At 36.6% G+C, this 19,594-nt stretch overlaps 1 protein-coding gene across 31 annotated transcripts in view; it reads left to right on the forward strand.

The window, feature by feature from the left end:
• The window catches only part of ERC2 (ELKS/RAB6-interacting/CAST family member 2), a 525,223-nt gene that overhangs the window by 58,883 nt on the left and 446,746 nt on the right, over positions 1-19,594 (forward strand). For 21 of the 31 annotated variants that reach the window (XR_014571289.1, XR_014571290.1, XR_014571291.1 and 18 more), the window contains one exon: positions 19,068-19,091. The exons of 9 other annotated variants lie outside the window; for them this stretch is intronic. Coding sequence is in view for 16 of the 22 variants with exons in the window: in XM_083795056.1 (XP_083651182.1) it covers positions 19,068-19,091 (24 nt within the window). In the remaining 6 variants the exon portion in view is untranslated. Of the gene's footprint in view, positions 1-8,772; positions 8,943-9,735; positions 9,834-11,059; positions 11,122-19,067; positions 19,092-19,594 lie in introns of those variants that run through there. One more of the 31 variants, XM_083795059.1, reaches the window with a different exon arrangement.

The following is a 19,594-nucleotide window of genomic DNA, read 5'->3' on the forward strand; positions in this document are numbered from 1 at the left end:
CCACATTTTAAGCAACAGACTTGCAGCGTGGGCTGCAAGAAGAGAATCACATGTGACATCACTGAGACATCCCCATTAAAATTGGGGTTTGCTTGTGGGAGTAGCTGGGCAAAGGAGTTTAAGCTAGGTCTAGTTCTTAGGTGTCACATATGAAAATAGACTGCTGTTGAACTCAGTAAATTGTAGGTGGCAGAAGGGTTGACAAAAACATCTACATATTGTAAAAAGTTGTCTTTAACAACAAGTTATTCGCTGTTTCTGTAGCAGCCTGAGCATTGCAAATTATTATAACGTGGTCAAAAGAAACTGTCTCATTTCTCATGCTGGAGACATGGAGGATTACCTGTTGTGGTGAGCCAACACATTGTAAATTCTTGGCATCATCTTCAGGGGTCACTGTTATACTAAATTTTGAAACCAATGGTTGAGAGAGATTTAGAAACATTTTTTTTTCATGTTACAATATGAAAAATGTTCCATGGCAAAAATTCTACTAAATATGGGAAACTGTGAGTAACTTAATAAGCTAACAACTATTGTTCCATCAGGTTGAGTGTAGGGGTAACTATACTCTCCTACACTAGAGGGGAGTCATTAGAGCCCAAACCTGTTAGAAATAAATTAGCTCATGCTTATTTGTCTCATATTATTGAATCACTCTTGTGTTTGGGTATACTAAGGAGTCACTGATTACCTGCATAATGATGGCATAGAATAGGATAGTTCAGTTGGACTTGATGACCTTTTTAGGTCCCTTTCAACTACCTGACCTCTTCAGGGCTACTCAAAAGTTAAAGCAGATTAGTGAGGACATTATCCAAACACCTCTTGAACACTGACTGGCCTGGGCCATCAGCCACCCATGTAGGAAGCCTATTCCAGTGTCTGACCACCCTCCTGGTGAAGGAAGTTTTTCCTAATGTCCAGTCTGAACCTTCCCCGACGCAGCTTTGTTCTGTTCCACCACGAACTGCCATTGGTTCCCAGGGAGGAGAGACCGGCACCTCTCCCTCTGCTTCCCCTCCTCAGGAAGCTGCGGAGAGCAAAGAGGCTGCCTCGGAGCCTTATTTTCTCCATTCTCCAGACTATACAACCCAAGTGGCCTTCCAGCCCTTTTACCAGCGTTCTTGCCCTCCTCTGGACACTGTCAAGCACCTTAACACCCTTTTTATGTTGTGAATCCCAGAACTGCACACAGTATTCAAGGTCAGGTCGCAGCAATACTAAATCTAGTGGGAGAATCACCTTTTTTGACCCACTAGCTATGATGTGTTTAATGCACACCAGTATTGGCGTGGATTTTTTAAAGCTTTTCCAATGTCACTTATCAGAGGCTCTCAACTAATCTGACATGAAACAAGAGTTTCCGTCACGTACATTAATCACTTGTAGATTAACTCTTATGGAATAACTGGCTGCAAGGAATCAGGGAGCTCACTTAGAGTAAGGTAAAGGTATCTCCTCTGTTGAACATACTCATTAATTACTTGAAAAAGGGGGTATGTAGGACGGTGTCAGCTTCTGCTGATGTTCTTAATGAGGATAATGACAGTGAGTATGGACAGAAGAGTTGCAGAGGATATTGAATGAATGTGTGATAAAACTGCAAATCAAGTTCAACACTGAAGTGATGCATCTGAAGGAGAGAGAACTAATCCTAAATGTACATAGATAATGATGGTCTCTGGATTATTTGCACATTAAAAAGAGGTCTTGGGGTTATCACAGAATTTCTTAAAAAAAGAAAAAAGTTCTCATGCTCAGAACAGTCAAAGAAATTTCACTGATGAATAGAGATAATTGGGAAAGGAATGACAAGCAAGCTATGGAACATTATAGTGACACTGCTTGGTAGCTTAGCTTATGTCCTGAATTCTGTGCAAGTTCAGATGTCCTTCATCTCAAAAAGGATATGGTAGAATTAGAGAAGGTACAACTGAGAAAGGAAGGAAAGTTGAACAAAAATATCAAAAGGCTTCTATAAGAGTAAAACTAAATAGGTCTACTAAAGGTGGAAAAGAGATCACAGAAGTGGGATATAGTAGAAGTCTGAAAGAGTCTGAGCAGTATTTAAAAAAAAATAACGTTAGGAATAACTGGTACTGCTCCTAAAATGATAATCAAGAAATACCAAATGAAGGAAGCATGTTCAGTGTTAGTAAAATGTTTTTAAACAAAAGGCTTGGAATGAAGCTGGTAGTTCACTGCTGCAGGACTTTGCCACAAATGCAAAAAGTCATTAGATTTATAAAAAAAATCTTTCAAGGACTGTTAAGCACATAGATCTAGAACTCCTTGAGCTGAAGATGACTGGAAACTGTACCCTGCTCAGCCTATGCCTCTTAAAGGCTTTCCTGAGCATCCAGTGCAGGTCAGTTTTTGAATCCAGTACAAAAACATCCTGTAGTGTCTGACTGATGAGCCCTACTGTTTTTTGCCCTCATTCAAATGGGGTTTCAAAGGTCCTTTTCTTTCATTGGATAATATATAAGTAGTTTTATCACCAGATGATACAGTCAGAACCCTTTCTATAAAAGCACATAAAAAGAAGACATTTAAATTGTATTTGAGCTATATTTAAACTGCAGTTACCCCTCCCTGTGTGTAAGTTGAAAAGATGAATCACCTGTGTGGACTGTGTTCCATACCTCTTGGTGATCTTAAAGAACAGAGTGATCATAGTCATAAATAACATAAGGTCATCAATGAATGGTGACATCTTCTGGGTTTGTCCATTAGTTTGTGCTCCAGACATTCTTTCATTCTGGTTCTCTCAACCAGGGATTTCTGTCTCCAAATTAAGATGGAAAAGTGCCAGAAGGACATCTCTATCTGGAATCATGCTCACAATGAAGCTAAATTTACTGTCAGCAAACTTACAGAAGATACTCTTGTTCATAAGTAGATTGTATTAACTCACTTCATCAAAGCTGTTCAAACAGCAAAAGGATAATACGTATATATTCTGATCTCTAACCAAGAGTTGCATTTATCAAATATGTTTAATAGCAACATTGGCAAGTAGATCAGTTACAGAATATTTCAGGGAAAAATACATCAGATTCAATAAAGTTAGGTTTTTATTAGGGAAAATAAAAATGTTGAGGTATACCATCTGGTCAGGATGACTTTGACCTTTATGGAGAAAGCATTGTTTAAGTGGGTACAAGTTATCTGACAAAACACTTACAATCCAAGGCAACAGATATAAAGCACCAGAAGTGGCTCAGATTTATTTTATGACTTTGAATCAAGAAACAATATCCTGTTCAGAGGAACTGTTAAATTTAAAAACAAAGACTAAAAATGCCTTCTCTTTCTGCAACTTTATAAATAAGCACACTTTGTTTCTTTTTTTATTTCATGTAAATATAGGAGCAAAAACCCAAATGTCTTATGCCAGCAAAAACATCAGTGTTCTGAACAGTCTAACTGGCTTAAGCTATTGCAAATGTTCACATTACTTCTACTGAAAAAAAATGTGAACACTGCCTGTTTAAAGTATGTTATATTTGGGTGATATTTATAGCCAGCAACAGTGCATTGATTTATTTTTTGAATAGTTTTGTCAGATGCTGGCAGTGAATCAGGTTTGGGGTCCAGGAAAAGCACATCTGTGCATCAGTAATAACATAGCTTTCTGATTTAATCTCATACAATCAAATTCTAACCTAATGAAAACTACACATGCTTTCTTCAGTAGGTAGGTATGTAGCTATCAAACTTTGGTCACTGGGGTCACTTCCAGCACTGTTTTGTTCTGAGCAACCTTTTAAAAATGGATTTGATGTAGAAGAACACACAAATGAAGCCGCAAAAGAATTAGGAGTAGAGCTGTTTGATTATGGTGGTTTGTTCTTAAATTCTAGGTTAGACTTAACGAATTTAGCTGAACAGAGCTCCAAATTTTAACACCAGATTCCAGAGATGTCTTGGGTATTATTGTGTCAGACTACTCTAGTGAAAAATTGTCAGCTTGTTTCCCTGAGCTTATAATGACTGATGCTTTTTCTTTACAGACTATTGCTTTTTTATATTAAAAGGAAAAGAGATGATAAAATATTCTACAGAAAAATATTAACGTAATATCCGTTCGATTACCAAGTATCAAATTAATCATTTTTTTCTTTGGTTTCTGAAGTGTCTGGAGCAATTTTCTCCTTTATTCTATTTAGTGATAATTAAGAATAAATCAAGCAGCTGGCCAAAGACTTTTCACTTGGCAGGTAAACACTTGCTGTTACTCTCCACGGAGGTCAGGATATTTTGCATTTCAGCATTCCTGGAATTCATCTTCTATGATCTAGCTCAATTAAACCGCCTGTGGCACTGAACGGGAAGGGGTGTGGAGGTGAAGGTCTTAAAGCAAGAAAAGTATCAACTAATTAGAATTTAGGACTACACAAATGTAAGGTTTTCTGCTATGTCTTCCCCACCTCCACCCTTGTTTCTTGTGAAAAATAGAATATGGATTAATCAGAGGAATAATTGCTTGGAAAAATTCTTCATTGATCATTTTATTATTGTATTTGGCAGTTTTTACTTTTTACAGAGGAAAAAGGTCTAAAGAGAGCTGTAAGCTCATAGACAACAAAGCATGAACTTGATGTGGGTGTGAAAGCTGCAAAAATACTTGTTTTCTTTAAGAGGGTTGTTTTTCTTTCTCTTTGCTATTGAAGAGAACCAGCAGAGCCCTACAGTGGTGACAGCACCTCATGTTACTCTTTCCAAGGGAATTTTTTTGACCAGTGGGCTATGTGGCTATCCTTTTATTTTGTCTTGGAAACGACTTCCAGTTCTTCCTCATGCAAATACAAGAAATCTGAATAGATTGCACTGTAGCATATAGGCAGCTTCTAGGACTTCAATAGCCTGCGAGATGGAAAAGAGTGCAGCTAACATAAATGCATGTTCACGTTTTATGAGGACTAACAACTTTCATATATACATGTGTATACTTACAGAGAGAAGGTGTGTGTTTCGGAATGGTCACCCTTTACTTTTATATGTAATCAATTCTTTTAAAAAGTGCTTAAGACATTGCCTGGAATTTGCTTTTTCAGTGAGTATTCGTTTTAACGAACAGTTTTTAGAACAAATAGGAAAATGGAGTGGTTATTCACATCATCATACCTAGATATGATTCATATTGGGTATTGGTAATGCTTAGGATTGTTATGGGCTCTTCTAGAGTGTTTGTCAAAGGAAAAAGAAAAGCTAAAATATATAACGTGTTACTAAGGGTTGTGGCAGGAGAAATGAGAGCACTGTTTGGAGGTACACTTTTCTATAGAGACTTTTTTCCTAGAGTTTGAGTAAAAGTGGCTGAGACTTTGCTTTCTCGGAGCAGACAAAAATCAATTTCCAAAACTGAACTTGAGTTACCAATGCAGTCAGGAGCGTTAAAGAGTCTGTGTGACAGACGAATCGTGGAAGCTGCTCAAGTTATTTCCATAAGAAGACAGTTTGGAGAGAAGAAAAGAATCCATGGGGCACCTTTAATAGGGCCTGAGTACTAAGAAGGTGCAATTTTTGTTGGAGGTGGTAGCAAGTGGTTCGTTATTCCACTGAATTTTGAAATATGAGTACCGTTATAAAAATTGTGTGAAATAAGCCTTAGAGCTGCAGTTCTTTGGTTCACCAATGGAGATGTGAATGAGGCCAGTGCCATGTAAGTAAAACTAGGGTTTTAAAACTGTAATCTTTTTTTTTTTTTTTTTAATTTGAGTAGGGTAAATTAATGATAACGCAGAGGGACTATATAAAATAGTAGAATAAAGTAGGAAATAGTAGAATAAAGCAGGAAAAGAAGTCAAAGAATTGTAGAATTATGTCCTGTTTTGTTGGAGATAATGATTTAAGGCTTGACAAAAGGACAGCGTTTCATTGACTTCCTCTGTTCCCTTCTGTGATCATTTAACATCTCTAGCAGCTACAGGAATTGATCAGATGGAGCAAAAAAATAATAAAGCCTGCAATGCAGTTTTCACTGCCAACATTCTGGCAAGTGTTCCTGTTAGAGATAAAAGGTAGTGTAACGCCTTTTACACTCCATTTTATTTTGACTTCTATGACTTCTCTTTCCTCAATTCTTTGATCATGCTTTTTCATGCCGAGTCCTTTTCTTCTCTTTGAACACACTGGCTGTTCTGATTTTTGCACCTCACCCTTATTAGTTGACGGTTCCATACCACTAAGTGGCATCATCCCTGAAGAACAGGTCCTAATTCATTTTTTCCTGTGTAGAAACACCTTCTAACAAATGTGCATAATACAGCTTACTCTTGTTTCCAGCAACTTTATCTTTTCTCCATAGATCCAATTGGAAATAAATAAATCAGCCTGTGATCATCAGTCTGTTTGATGGTTTCAGCAGCAGCTTGATCCACAGGTGGAAAATTTAGATCAGTCTACTCCAAAGCACAAAAGAGCAATGTCACTTTTTTAACATTGTTTTTTCTATGCATCTCTAATAAAACGTGTCAGCTAATTGGATTGTTTAGTTATCTAACTCTTCTGTTGTTTCGGTTTTAAAATTAGGAATATGTACAAGCTTGCTTTCTTGGGCTAATAAAATCCTGACTGTAAAGAGAATTAGACAATACTAACAGAATTAAAAGAACGCTTTTTTGATTTTTCAGTTGAAAAAAAACTGCAGTTTCCTTCAGAAGGATTGTTCCCTTGCACCATGTTAAATAATTTAAGGTGCAGATTTATTTTTGATTTGTAGTGACTGATGCAAGTTCTCACTCATGGTAGATTGTGTCCTCTAAAACTTCCTTTGGATGGGCTTTTTGGTCATCTTAGTAGCATAACTGTTTAATCTAGAGATTTCTGGCACAGTTTTGCACCTCGAGGAGCATCCCCATAGCTGTACAACTGTTGGAAGGTGGCATAAATGCATTTACTTCTTTACAGATAGAGAAGGAAATGATAGGAGCTGTAGCATGTGGTGTAATGGATAGTAGTTACCTTGTGATTAACACTTCGCTGCCGTTAGTGATCCCATCTGCACAGTATCAGAGTATATCAGAGCCAGACTGCGTCCGATTCTTAGTGTGGTTAGGTGGTGCTACATTTGAGAACTACAGTGCATCATTTTCTAGAATCCAACTCTGTTCAGATGTTAAGGACATTGAGATAGGTGTCTGTGAGTCCAGTAACCCGCTGCAGGGTTGTTATTGCTTCTGGCAGTTGATTGCAAAGAACAGTTAATATTTCTAACATTTCAATCAGTGCATATGATTCTGTTCCAGAACAGTGAAGCATATTACTTCTGCCACCAGGAACATGCTGTGAGATTCACTTTGTAGAGCGGTGATTCTCTCGGTTATTATAGAAGGAATTTCAAATGGAGGGCTTGGAATCAGCTTTTATGGATTTGAATTGAGAATGCTAAGGAATGCTGGCAGCTGAGCTAAAAGAAGACATTATATTATAAAGACTAGTTTGCAATATGGGGAAAAGGGCTAATGTGCTCATCTTTCATTGTCAGTGCTCTTCTTTTTATCACTGTATAGGCTATGGGGCTGTTAAGGGGAAGAAGAGTGCTTGTAATTTCAGTTGACTTCCAGCTCCTTTGCACTTAAGGATCAGCAGATACCTGTGCAGGAGCAATATTAAGCTTTGTCTCAGCCATTATATAGGAATGTATATCCCTTAACCCTTATATGGAAACTTACCTTTGATTATTTTCATTTATATTTTCAATAGTGTCTTTATTTTGCCAGTTTATTATGCAAGTCATTTGTGCTGAAAAAAAGTGTGTTTTTTTTTCCTAGAGCTCCCCATAAATTCTAACTTGGAGTCTGAATGATGTCTGATATAGGAATAATTTACTATTGCTAAACAATATAAAAATGCGATTGAAAGTGGTGCTGAAAACACTTTAATTAAAACGTAGGTAGTCTGGCTTTTGAGAGATGTTAAATAACTGCAGCAATGTGTGCATTATGAGTTTGCTAGTCGATTTTCAGTCTTTTATGAAAGTTGGGATTAAAAGTTATCAGTGTTGTAAAATGGAACTCACAAAACATTCACTGTAATCCATCAAAAGAAGAAAAACGTTCTCTTTTCTTCAAGTACTGTTTTGCAAGGGCACACCTGTCTCACTAAATAAGGATTGCCAGTGCACACCTGGAACACATGCAGTATAAACATTATAACTTGAATATCTTTGCAACGCCCCAAAGCAAACTTAGTGAAGGATCGTGAAACTCTATTTAAATCAAATATTCTTGTAATGAAAGTTGGTAGTTTGAGTGCATTCGGTCATAAAGTTTAGTTCACTTTTAAACAGTTATTCTGTTTTATCTCAGAAATGAAGTTAAAAGCGTGTGTAGTGCAGTAGAGAAGACTCTGTCTCTGCTTTCAGCCTAATGGTCTCAGTGGAGTTTCTCCCTCTAGAGGTTATGCCCTGAAACAGGCGTGGTTTTACGTCCCCATGCTGCGATATTGTTACATGTCTACGGTGGTGCACTGCAAAGCAATGACAATGCATCCCATCACTTAAGGGCTTTTCCAAAGTGAATTTAGTGATATTTCTTTCAATACTGAATAATATGTGCCTTCATCCTTCAGACTGTGCAAGACTTTCTACGTACACTGGGATGCATTATGCAGTATATTCTGCCTGTCAGATGACATTTATTGTACATTTAAATTGCCTCCAATATGGCTATATATATATATATTATAATTTCATGATGATGGAAAATTGTTTGTTCTGCTTACGTTGGTTTTGGTTTTATTTTTTATTTATTTTTTTAATAGTCGTCTTGTCAGTGTGAACTTGGAAGTAGCCCCTCTGCCCCCAGAAACAGATAATCTTGCCCAAGGTTTTGCTACCATGTGAGTCCTACTCCGGTTATAACACTACTTGGAAAATGCTAGAGCCAAAGGAAAGCTGCAATGGAAAATCTGTATTGAGGAAAATAAAACAGGTATGAGTGACATTTTGTGGCAAATGTATAGAGAAAACATGGACAAGGGAAGAAAGGGGAGGAATCAGATGTAAATGAGCAGAATAGAGAGCTGTAAAGGAATTTCACGTGGTTAATATGCTCCATCTCCTCTATGCTGCCCATGAGTAAGATAAAACAACCCAGATAAAGATGGATCTGAGCATGAATTAAAAAAGTAGAAAGATACAAGATTACATCATTTCTTAAAAAGAAAATAGTTGAAAGAGCCCATATTTTTAATTAAATTATTGATGGAAACTGAGCAGGCTGCGTAGAGAGTTCCGGATGACATGTATTGATTTTATATAGTCACCTCCTATTATACAGTATAGAACAAATCGTCTCTAAACATACAGTAGAAAAACCGGGGATTAGGGGAGGATATGTTCATGGGGATACTCATTCCGATCACAAATCTGTACTTAAACTGCAGTGGGTTTGCAGTACATAGCCAACAGATGTGTAAACATGTGATTGAGGGGAAAAATATGGCAGTTATAGTAAATAAATCTTTTGCTGAATAAGCTTTTGGTACTTTAAGGTGGCTCTAAATGCCTTACCCATCCCACGGATTTTGCGATGTTCTTATCTGTGGTGTGGGACCAATAGTAGTGCTCTGCACTACAAGTACAGCTTGTGTTGCTTTTTGTGAAAATGAGGCGCAGCCCTGATTCTGAAGTCACTTACATTTTCTTGCCTTAATCACATTTTGTTTTGCTTTCCAGCTGAAAAGTCATTGCAGAACTTTAACAATTCCTTTGTTTTGTTGTAGATATATAAATAGAATAGTCTCGCAGCATGCATACTTGGATACGAGAGCTGTTTGAGAAACAAGGAAGAAGTACGATACAGGAGACTGTTGGCAGAAAAGTTAGTGCTATCAATTGAAAATTCAGCTCTGTGGAATGCAGTTGGCCCCAAATGTCCCTTAGTACCTCTTTGTTTAATTGCAGTTGGCACTGAGTGGCTCCCTGGAGGCTTCCAGGGACTTCATGTGTTTGAACCACTACCAGATAGAAGACATAAGGATACAATAATATTCCAGCATTCTAGTAATTAAGACTTGAGGTAAAAATAATCCACCAACATACAATGAGAGAAAAGATAATTAAAAAAATCATAGCTGTAAATTATCTTTTGGTAGTTTAAAACTGGGTATTACTGCCTTCAGATGGCCCCCTGTAGTGGTTTAATATGAGATCTGTAGTCTTAGCAGTAAATTTTCTTCTTGTGGACTAGTTTCAAAAATCATAGCATTAATTTGGTATTTTTTTCCTGCAGATACACGCAACAAGTCTTATAGCCATGTTTAAATACTGTAAGTCAGTAGTGCTTAGGACTTAAATTCCTGCATATTTAATTGGCTTTTAATTAGGTAGTCATTTGTGCAGTACTGTATATTGAATGATGATTAGGAAAAGACGGATATAATTGTTTTTTGATGTATGTGGCTGTGTTTTATTTGCCATTCTTACTTCAGACCGAATGCTGTCCCATATTAAACATACAAGGATAAACCATGCATCTGACTGTTGGTGTTTGCAGTGTTAACAGTCTGCTCACACTCAGCATGGACTGCCCAGCGGTAGAATAACCAGGGGAGTGAGAAAATTTGTAGCTGACAAATATTGTGGTTCTGGATCAGAACGTGGAACAAAGAGCCAGGGTTAGCTTGATTAGTTGGTAAGTGCTAACTGTAGGTCAGCAATTGGCGGGTCTTAAAAAATTTCCATGGGGATGAAAAAAAAACAACCACATTCTTTCGCTGAAAACCTTATGAATCATGGTTTTGAGGGGAAAGTAGTAGTTATATTATATTAGTGAAGGTGCCTCAGCCTATGCATTAAATGCTTTAAACCTAAAGCAAAGTTCCAGAATAGTGATGCTCTGATGTGAGTTTGAACAGTACTGCGGGAATCCGCTTGCATGCATGCATACGTACCCTCCCCCAGTCATCTACTCTTGAATTATGGGGGGAAAATTCCTTTCTCCTTCAAGAAAAGAAGACTTGGTTAGACTGTTAATTTTATTTTGCCATACTTACAGCTTTGTATTCTTATATAACGGCAAATTATTGGTGTTGTTTTTTCTGTTAGGAACAATCGCTATCGTTTTCCTTCGTGTTTTCGTGCTCGTCAGTCGCGCTCTGCCATAACCCGTAAGTGTGCTCTTTTTGCCATCTTGTGGCCAAATCTCGCAAGTGCAGGTCTCTAGTTAGGAATGTACTGGATTCGTTTAGGCCATAAATGAGAGAACCATGCTAATAAATCTGACAAGACTATAGATTTAACAAAGCTAATTGCAAAATCACTCTTCTGACTTCTGAAAGCCTACTTTTGTGAACTGCATAGACCTGTTGAACCTAAAGTGTTGTCTCCTTAATGATTTCACATTCCTGCTGATCTGCGCTTCTTCAGTAACTCAGGACAAGATGTCTTTCCAGATGATTGTCTTCCCTTGTGATGCATCATTTTTCTCTGTTGGATCGACTGAAAACTGTTTTGATTGGAGCTACTCAAAATCTGTATATGGATTTTTTATTTTTTCCCCTTAACTGTAGCAGAACACACAGTACTAAATCTCCTTTTCAAATTGTTTCAGTGGGATTTGATTAAGTATTATGGTTAATCTACTCTCAGTACTATTCCTGATAGAGAAAATAGCAGTGAGGGGTTGAAATTGGAACCTGATTTATTGCTTTTGTTAAAAACAAATATTTTTATTTCTAGCTTACCAGAAGCTGAGCTTGAAATTGAAATTGTCATGTGAATAACTTATATTCATATGATTTTTCTAATGTGTGCATTAACAATAAGGAGTTAGAAAGTTTCCAAATCAAAAGGTAGAGAAGATAGGAAGGTTGTACGTGATGTTAAGGTGCCCTGTTTCCTACAGCTTTCTGTTATGATGCGTTTGTCTTTTATGTCAATGAAAGTTTCCTACCTAGAAACTTTAAGCATAAATTTCACACACACATTAAAAATGTGTTTGCATTTGAGTGCTGAGACTTTGACTAGTCTTTATGCTCTTGCAGTCTGTGTTTTTGTTCTGACTTTCAACCTGGTGTAAGTTACTGGAATCTGTTTTTGAGGAATCGACAACCTATAGCAGGCTGTTGCATTTCCCTGTATTTTTTTGGTCAGTTATTGTATGCAGAATATTGATTTACAGTATGTATTGCATTAATAACCTGAAAAACAAACATGCTGTATATTACAGAACTTATTCGTCAGATGTAATGTAACTCACATCACATCACTCAATGTTTTGTCCATTACTACATACTGACAATGGCAACCACCTCTATTTCAGTCTGTTATGACCATATTGTTGGAAACACCCATTAATTAGACATGTAAATATTTTTTTCTATGCCTTTTTCTCTTAAATAACTTTAGTAGAACCTGTGCTGCAGCCACAGAGATTCCTGCCCTCAGGACATGGGTTTTTTTCTTTGTTTGTTTTAGAAGTGAAATATTTACTGCTATGGAGACAGATTGCAAAATAAGGAGAGGGAGCCCAGTTCACTTGATTTTAACTAGGAAAAAGATTCTTTTTATTTTTTCATAGGTAACAGTAAGCATTCTGCCAGAAGCCCCTAAACTTAATAGCAAAAGATCAGGCAGATAAAAGCAGGAACTGAAGATCAAGTAACACAGGTTTTTTAGTTTTTTGCAACGTGAGCTTGTTTATTATCAAAACTTTTCCTTTGTAAGTGATTTCTTGACTCAGTGCCTGAAAAAGGTCCTTTAATGTAGCTCTTCTTGAGAAATAAGGAAGTAGTGGTCCTTTTTAGCATCCAAGATGTTTTCTGTGCTCTTTTTTTGAGTGAGTTAGCAAGCTGGACAATGAGTTCCACTGGAAAACTAGAGAGAGGAAGTTAGTTACTTGCCAAATGATTTTTGGCTTATATATATATATATATATATTTTTTTTTTTTTTTTAAAGCTGCGAGTCAAAAGACAATGAATTCTTGACTTACTATGCCCCATTAAGTGAAGTTTGTGCAATCTGTTTGTATTGAACCTGTATTCCTGTATTAGTGAATATAATTTAATGGCTGTATCAGAAAGAAGGCAAGTACATTACCCAGATTTTCAGATAGGTGCATTTCAGTTGTACAGGACCACAGGAAAAAAGAATAGACTCAACTCCCTGTAAAAGTCCAATTCTAATTTCACTCCTGCCTTTCAAGTGAATATTCTCAATGCATGTTTTTGGTTTTAATTTCTGGCACCACTGTGATTATTGCTAAACCTAATTTCTTCTCAAGCAGCCATAACAGCAAATTATACTATTGACTGTTCTTTTATTTTCTAAATTATCTTTCATTATTTCTTCTGTAACACACTGCTCCACTTTCAGTCTTCAGCGTGTGAGGCTCAATCATAGAAATGTGACAAACTACTTAAATGTTTTTATGAACTGCATCTAAACCAATTTGTATGTTAACTTTAGTCATATTACTGAAACAAGTATGAGTATTAGGCTTGCAAATATACCTAAACATTGTTGAAGGCAACCATGCAAATCTGCAGTTTCTTCTGTGAGAGAAAAACAATAAGAGAATCGGAGATATTTTCCTCATCAATATAAATAAAGAAATTGATTCTCCTATGCATTTGCACATCCATTGAATGTTTGGATGCTGGAATGTTAAATATCGCTGAAGGTTCAATTAACAAGAATTTTGCTTGAATGACGCACCACTGACAAAAACAGACCAAAGGAGAAGAAAGATGCAATGTCTGAAGAATCACAGATTCAGATCACATACAAAAAAGCACTTTTAGCATTAAAATTTCTGGAGGTGAGACAAACGTGAGACAACTTCTGCACAATGCAGTTTGCTGGTACCATGTATTTCAAAAGGGCAAATTTTTGTTTACTAGCTTTCCTTAGTTTTTCTTTCTTCATGCTTTTAAATTTGGTTTCTTGTGAAATTTGATAAAGCTTGCCCTTAATACTGTACCTTGTGGGCTAAATAAGGATACTTGTCGTGTACGTTAGACATCAGCATTTCTTCATACAGATGTTATATTTAATCTGTCTTAAACTATCAGGCTTCATGACTATTCAGTCAGCTTCTCTGGTCATCTCCTGCAAATACTTCTGTGAAAAATTAGACAGGAATGAAAGAATTACCAAAGAACTTGAGATTATTATACAAAACTCATCTCCACGTATAACTAAGGGGTAACTGTAGGCTAAAATGTTTTAGTATTGCAAATTTCAGAATAGGTTTGCACTTAAGGCACAATCTGTAAGTATTTATTTCTCCTTTCCTTTGCTTGCTATGGGCTGTGTTGTCATTTTTCTTTTATTTCCTTTGCTTTGCTGTTTGGCTTAAGTAGTCCTGTCATTACGGTTATACTTTGCCATTCTGCAAAATGTTAATTCTGCAAAAGAAAAATATTTCATCATTATAGATATCAACTGTGCTACAATCCATCTGTAAAGTATCAAAAAATCACTTGTTAATTTGGAGAAAAACTAACCGCATATCCAAAATTTCTTGCCCTAAAATCTTTTTCTCCTTTCTTCCACTACATTTCTCCATCATAGCCAATGCTGTCTGTGGTGAGTGATTTTTATTTCAGATCTTTCAAGTTCCCCTTGCCCCTAAAATCCAACTTACTTCCCCCCCCCGAAAGCTAGCTGAATACCATTTGTTAAATAATTTATTCAGTGTAGGATTTCTAATATTTATCAAATACTGCTATCAGGTTTCCAACCACCTTAAACCAACGTCCAAACAGTCTTATCTTTGTGCAGATATAGCACGTTTTACACTTATCAGTGGAAATTCAGTTATGTTGTACTTTGTTTAAAGTAGTCAATATTTCAAAAGCAAAAGTTCAGTACAACTTTTGCTCAATCCTTTTATCCAAGAAAATTTGAATTAATGTGTATGTTTTCTCCTATTGATAAAATTCCCTTCAATGGCCAAATCCTGTAGCCTGTAATCATAAGAACCAGAAGGCCGAGAGAAAGGGGCTTTTAAAAATGTAAGAAGCCAAGCAAAGCCTTGAGAATAATCTGCAAAGATACATGTTCTCAAAAATCCTTGTGTTAATTTATATAGTTACTACAAAGAGCTTTTTAAAAGCATGTACGTTATTAGTATCAGAGCTAAATGCGAAGTCTGGTATTTGGATGATCATTATTGGTACTACTGCAACTTTTAAACAGTCCCGTTACATTGTCATGACAAGAGTGTGTCCTCCTCTTTTCCACCTTCTTCCCTTTGGGAAAATAATGAGGGGTGGTGAGAGAAGAGGGGCGATTAAGGTGAAGAAAAGCACCCAAGTCCAGTAAGGTACCTGTAGCTCTTTTTAGATGGAGCACCAAAATAGCAACTCATCCTGGATGGCTACAGAAATAGCTGTTCCACCTGCACTGGATGTTGTTGACATTGCCCCCTTTAGCCCTAGTGCCAGAATCATTTGGAGGAGAAGCTGGCAAAGAGCACCCTCAGACGTTTCCAAACATCAGTGATTCCTGTCTGAGGAATAAACTTGTTAGATTATGCAATGTTACAGGAAATCACTAGCAAATTGTGAATGGTACACTTGAAATCCAGCCCTTGATGAAAACCTGTGACTGCTTCCTTGCTGCCCCAAACCCTTCAGGCTGGCCTTCCCACTCAGGACAGCCCCAGCTACAATTCCTTTTTTACTTGACCTTACACAGGGTTTGTTGTTCCCTTCCAAGTTAGGAGCAGGCATTTTTTGTTAAACAACAGTAGACTTCACTCTTCAACATGTACTTTGCTTTGGGTGACAGGGTGGTGGTGTAAATAGGAGAAACCATGCACTTCTATAGGTGGACTAATAATTTTACTTCAATATCCTTATGGTATCCTTCTCCTTCAATGTTCACCACATACCTAAGGCTTTGGGGTGCTCTGGAAATGCTGCTGTGCTCTGACCCAAGGCGGGCTGTGGCAGGGCAGTTCTCTGCAGGCAATTTGTTGGTGAATAGCCAGGTGGCAGAGACCAGAGGAACTTCCATGGGTACAGAATGAGCCGGAAGCCAGGTGGGGCCATTAATTCCTCTTCCCTTTATAGTTCTGTTTCAATTTCGGGGGGGTCAGTTTGAAAACCTGCACTGTGCCTAGTTCACAAAGTTGTGGGAACCTCCTGGGCAGTGCCATGGATTGCCTCTCGGAGCCGGGCTATAGGGAGAGGCTGCCGAAGTTCTGAGAGAACTTTTTATATATTCCCTGGAAATTGGCATGGAAATCATTCTGTAAGTTCTGGTCAGCTGGTCTGTTTTTAATAGAAAATATGAAAAAAAAAAAAAAAAAAAAAAAAGAAAAAGATTTTGTGTGTCTTTTTAAATCCCACTAAGTTCTGTCTGTGTAATCGAAGCAGCGTGACAGAGATTCGCAGCACTCCCACATTCCTCCCCTGCTACAATTAATATGCAGCTTCTTGCCACCCTCACAGCATGTGTTCTTGCCTTTTCCGAGCTAGCTGCTGCTATGGGAAGCTGTGCCAGCACAAGTCTAAATCTGGTCCATCATGTTCAAAGAGTTCTAAGTCTTGGAGGGGTACAAAAATGGATTATGTCAAGGTAGCAGCAGCAGCCTGCCACAGTTGAGGCTGTTAGTTTCATGTATTTGCATCCATAATTAGTGTTGTCCTCAGCAGCAAACATGTTTGTGGGTAGAATGTGAGAGCCCTGTACATAGGTGGCTGTGGGACAGAGGGAGGCTGTGACTGGCTTGTCTTGCCAGAATTGCTGTTTGAGTTGGGCGTTCTCATCATTTGTGGGTTGATCTAACACTTTGGCCTTTTAGAGTTTGCATTCAGAAGGGCTGTCTGTTAGCAATGTGCATGTTAAGTTTGCTTTTGTTTCTGTTTTAAAGTATTTTAAATATTTTACAAATGAGTTATTTGCTTAGCTAAATTCTTCTAGATATTGTATAGACACTGCTTGACTTCAGGAAAATATTTATAAATAGTGTTTAGCATCAAGTAATAAGTATTGTCTAACTTGTTTGAAAGACCTATTTTAAATCATTCAGATTGGAGGAAAAAATATCTTTTAGTGAATATTTCTAGACTATACTAGTAGCTACTAAATATTTCTGTTGCTTAGTAGCGAAATAATTTTGGAGTGCAGAGGATTTATTCCACGATGCTTATGCAAAGTCTGGGATCTTTCCTCAGGTTTTTATGCGCATGTTACTTCAGGCAGTTTTTCTTTTGGAAAAAATGGGAAGATATAAGCTTCAATCTTCAGATAAATGCCTCGGGGCTGAAAGTCTAGCTGATACGGTGACCAACTGAAAACTAAGTAAAAGGGAAGTTTCTTTTAAAATGTTGAATTATATTTTGTTTGATCAAAAGGAAAAATTTAACTTAAAAAAAAATCTAGCTCAGTTTAATTTTAAATTACTTAAAAAATATGAAAAAGTTTAAAAGCTGAAATATTCAATTTGAAAAAGCCAACAAAAATATTTATTTTTCTCTCATTTGGAGCGCGTCAAAGGGGCTGTTTGTCAAGCTTGAAGCCAATTTATGAGTAGCTTAAATGACTATAAGTTTATTTTTTTCTAGAATTATTAACCTAAAAATTTTATTCCATTCCAACTATCAGTTTTACAAAGCTACAAAGGAATTGGATCAGAATGTCTGTATTCTCTAAAGTGAAATTTCCTTTAGTTTGGAGTCATTGCATAACCACTGTGTTGACTGGTGGAGGTCATCGACAAAAAATATGACTTAATACGGGGATAAAGGACTTGAAAAAAATGTTTTTGGTTTTGTTTACTTTGCAGCATCTGTCTCTCTGTCATTGCCTTGTTGTTGGCTTTGTTAATTCACTCATTCATAGTAATCATTGAACATTATTTCCATACTTTTTGGATTCATTTGCATTTATACACTGAATTTATGTGCTAAAATTGTCATAACGGGGTCATAAGTTGTACATTAGTAGGTTTAAAAATTGCTACATCGAGAGGAGTTTTGAAAGTAAGCTTATTGGGAGATTTTATATAAATAATTAAAAAGATGCTGAGACTTGAAGAAATTGAAAGAATTAAGTATCATTACCATTTAGTAAAAGCAGGGCAGTAAGTGAGTAGCCTACATTTGAATGCTCCTAACTGAGTGTGTGTCTAATGAGATGCAAATATTAAGAGGTGTAAGCTCTCAACACTTATAAAAATATTGTCATTTAATGAAAGAACAGATTCAAAGTAGAGAATTCCACTACAGGTAATGCTTCTTCTCCATTTGAAATAACTGATAAAAAACATGATTTCAAAATGTTATTTTATTTTAAGTTTTACATTTTTCTTTCAGCTTAAATTCAGGTTTTTGTTACATACTGGCAGCTCTAGATAAAATCGTGCTAAATGTGAAGGTAGCATCAAATGAACTAAAGAAGCCTCCCATACTGAGTTAATGTGTTAATGAATTATTAATTGTTTTATTGGAGTGAGGAGCTGAAGAATATTCATTAATGCCAAGAAGTCTGGTGCCGTGCGTTAAGTCAACTAAATCATACTGACAGAATTCCTACATGTAAGGGTCTTCTGGCAGAGCACACTTGGCTATTGGGGAACTCGTATTTCTGTATATTCAATATGCTGGGTAGGCAGTGAATAGAGGAAAAAATAAGAAAAACATTTTCAGACAAGCAACATGATATTCTAATAATTTAGGATAATTATCTATACTCCAGTCTTAATATAGGAAAAATCATTTTCAATTTTGGTTGAAACATTGATTAAGGATTGCAAGATTTATCACTCTGTACTCAGATGTAATACAAATATTTTAGGACAAGTTATTGTGTTTTGAAAAAGCTTAGTGTAAAAGAATAGTAAGTTGAAATAGGAATATTATTTGTTGTGGGATTAATTATTTTTGACACTTTTCTTTGTCACATCTATTTAAATGAAGTCTGCCTTTAGCTTAGGTTTGTATATTGTGAGGTTGTTGGTGCTGTTTTGTATAACTCAATAAAATTATCTTTTCTGTTGAAGGTACTTTTTGTTGAATTCAGTTCTTTCTGTTGAATCTCCTTTGCTTGCATCTGACCTTTATGTTGATTTTGCTTCATTTTTTCATTTACCATGCTGTTCAGTTTTTGGATGCCAGGAGAACAAAGGTTTGTCTACTATTTGCAGTCAATTTTTTTCAATATTCAGTATTTATTGTGTATTTTTGTTTGCTTGTTAGAGATGCAGTAATCCTGTTTACTAAACATGTTCATAGCTTTAGTTGCCAAAAAGAAAAAAACAACACCAACCAAATGCCCTCCCTCCCCTTGCTCCCTGCCAAACTCCCTTCAATTATAGTGAGTGCTTTGATTGACTTCATAACTCAACTGCTGAGCACCCTGCAGGGCAGAACCACCTTTAGTCTATGAAGTAATTTAGAAAACATGGAATACTGAGTCTTCCAGCTTTATAGGTACATCTTGACTGTACTAATGGATGTGTCACTGCCTAGTGTTTGGGTTTGTTGTTTTGCCTTCTTTGCTCTTCATTTTATCTGTAGCTGACACTGTGTGTGTGTTGTCATTTTTCACTTGAAAAAATATAACTATAAACATAGTCACATGCATTTGCTATTTTTATAAGGTCATTTATTATAGTTCCATCCTCGGTT

Source organism: Anser anser (genome assembly GCF_964211835.1).
Source record: "Anser anser genome assembly, chromosome: 12".
NCBI classification, from domain to species: Eukaryota; Metazoa; Chordata; class Aves; order Anseriformes; family Anatidae; genus Anser; species Anser anser.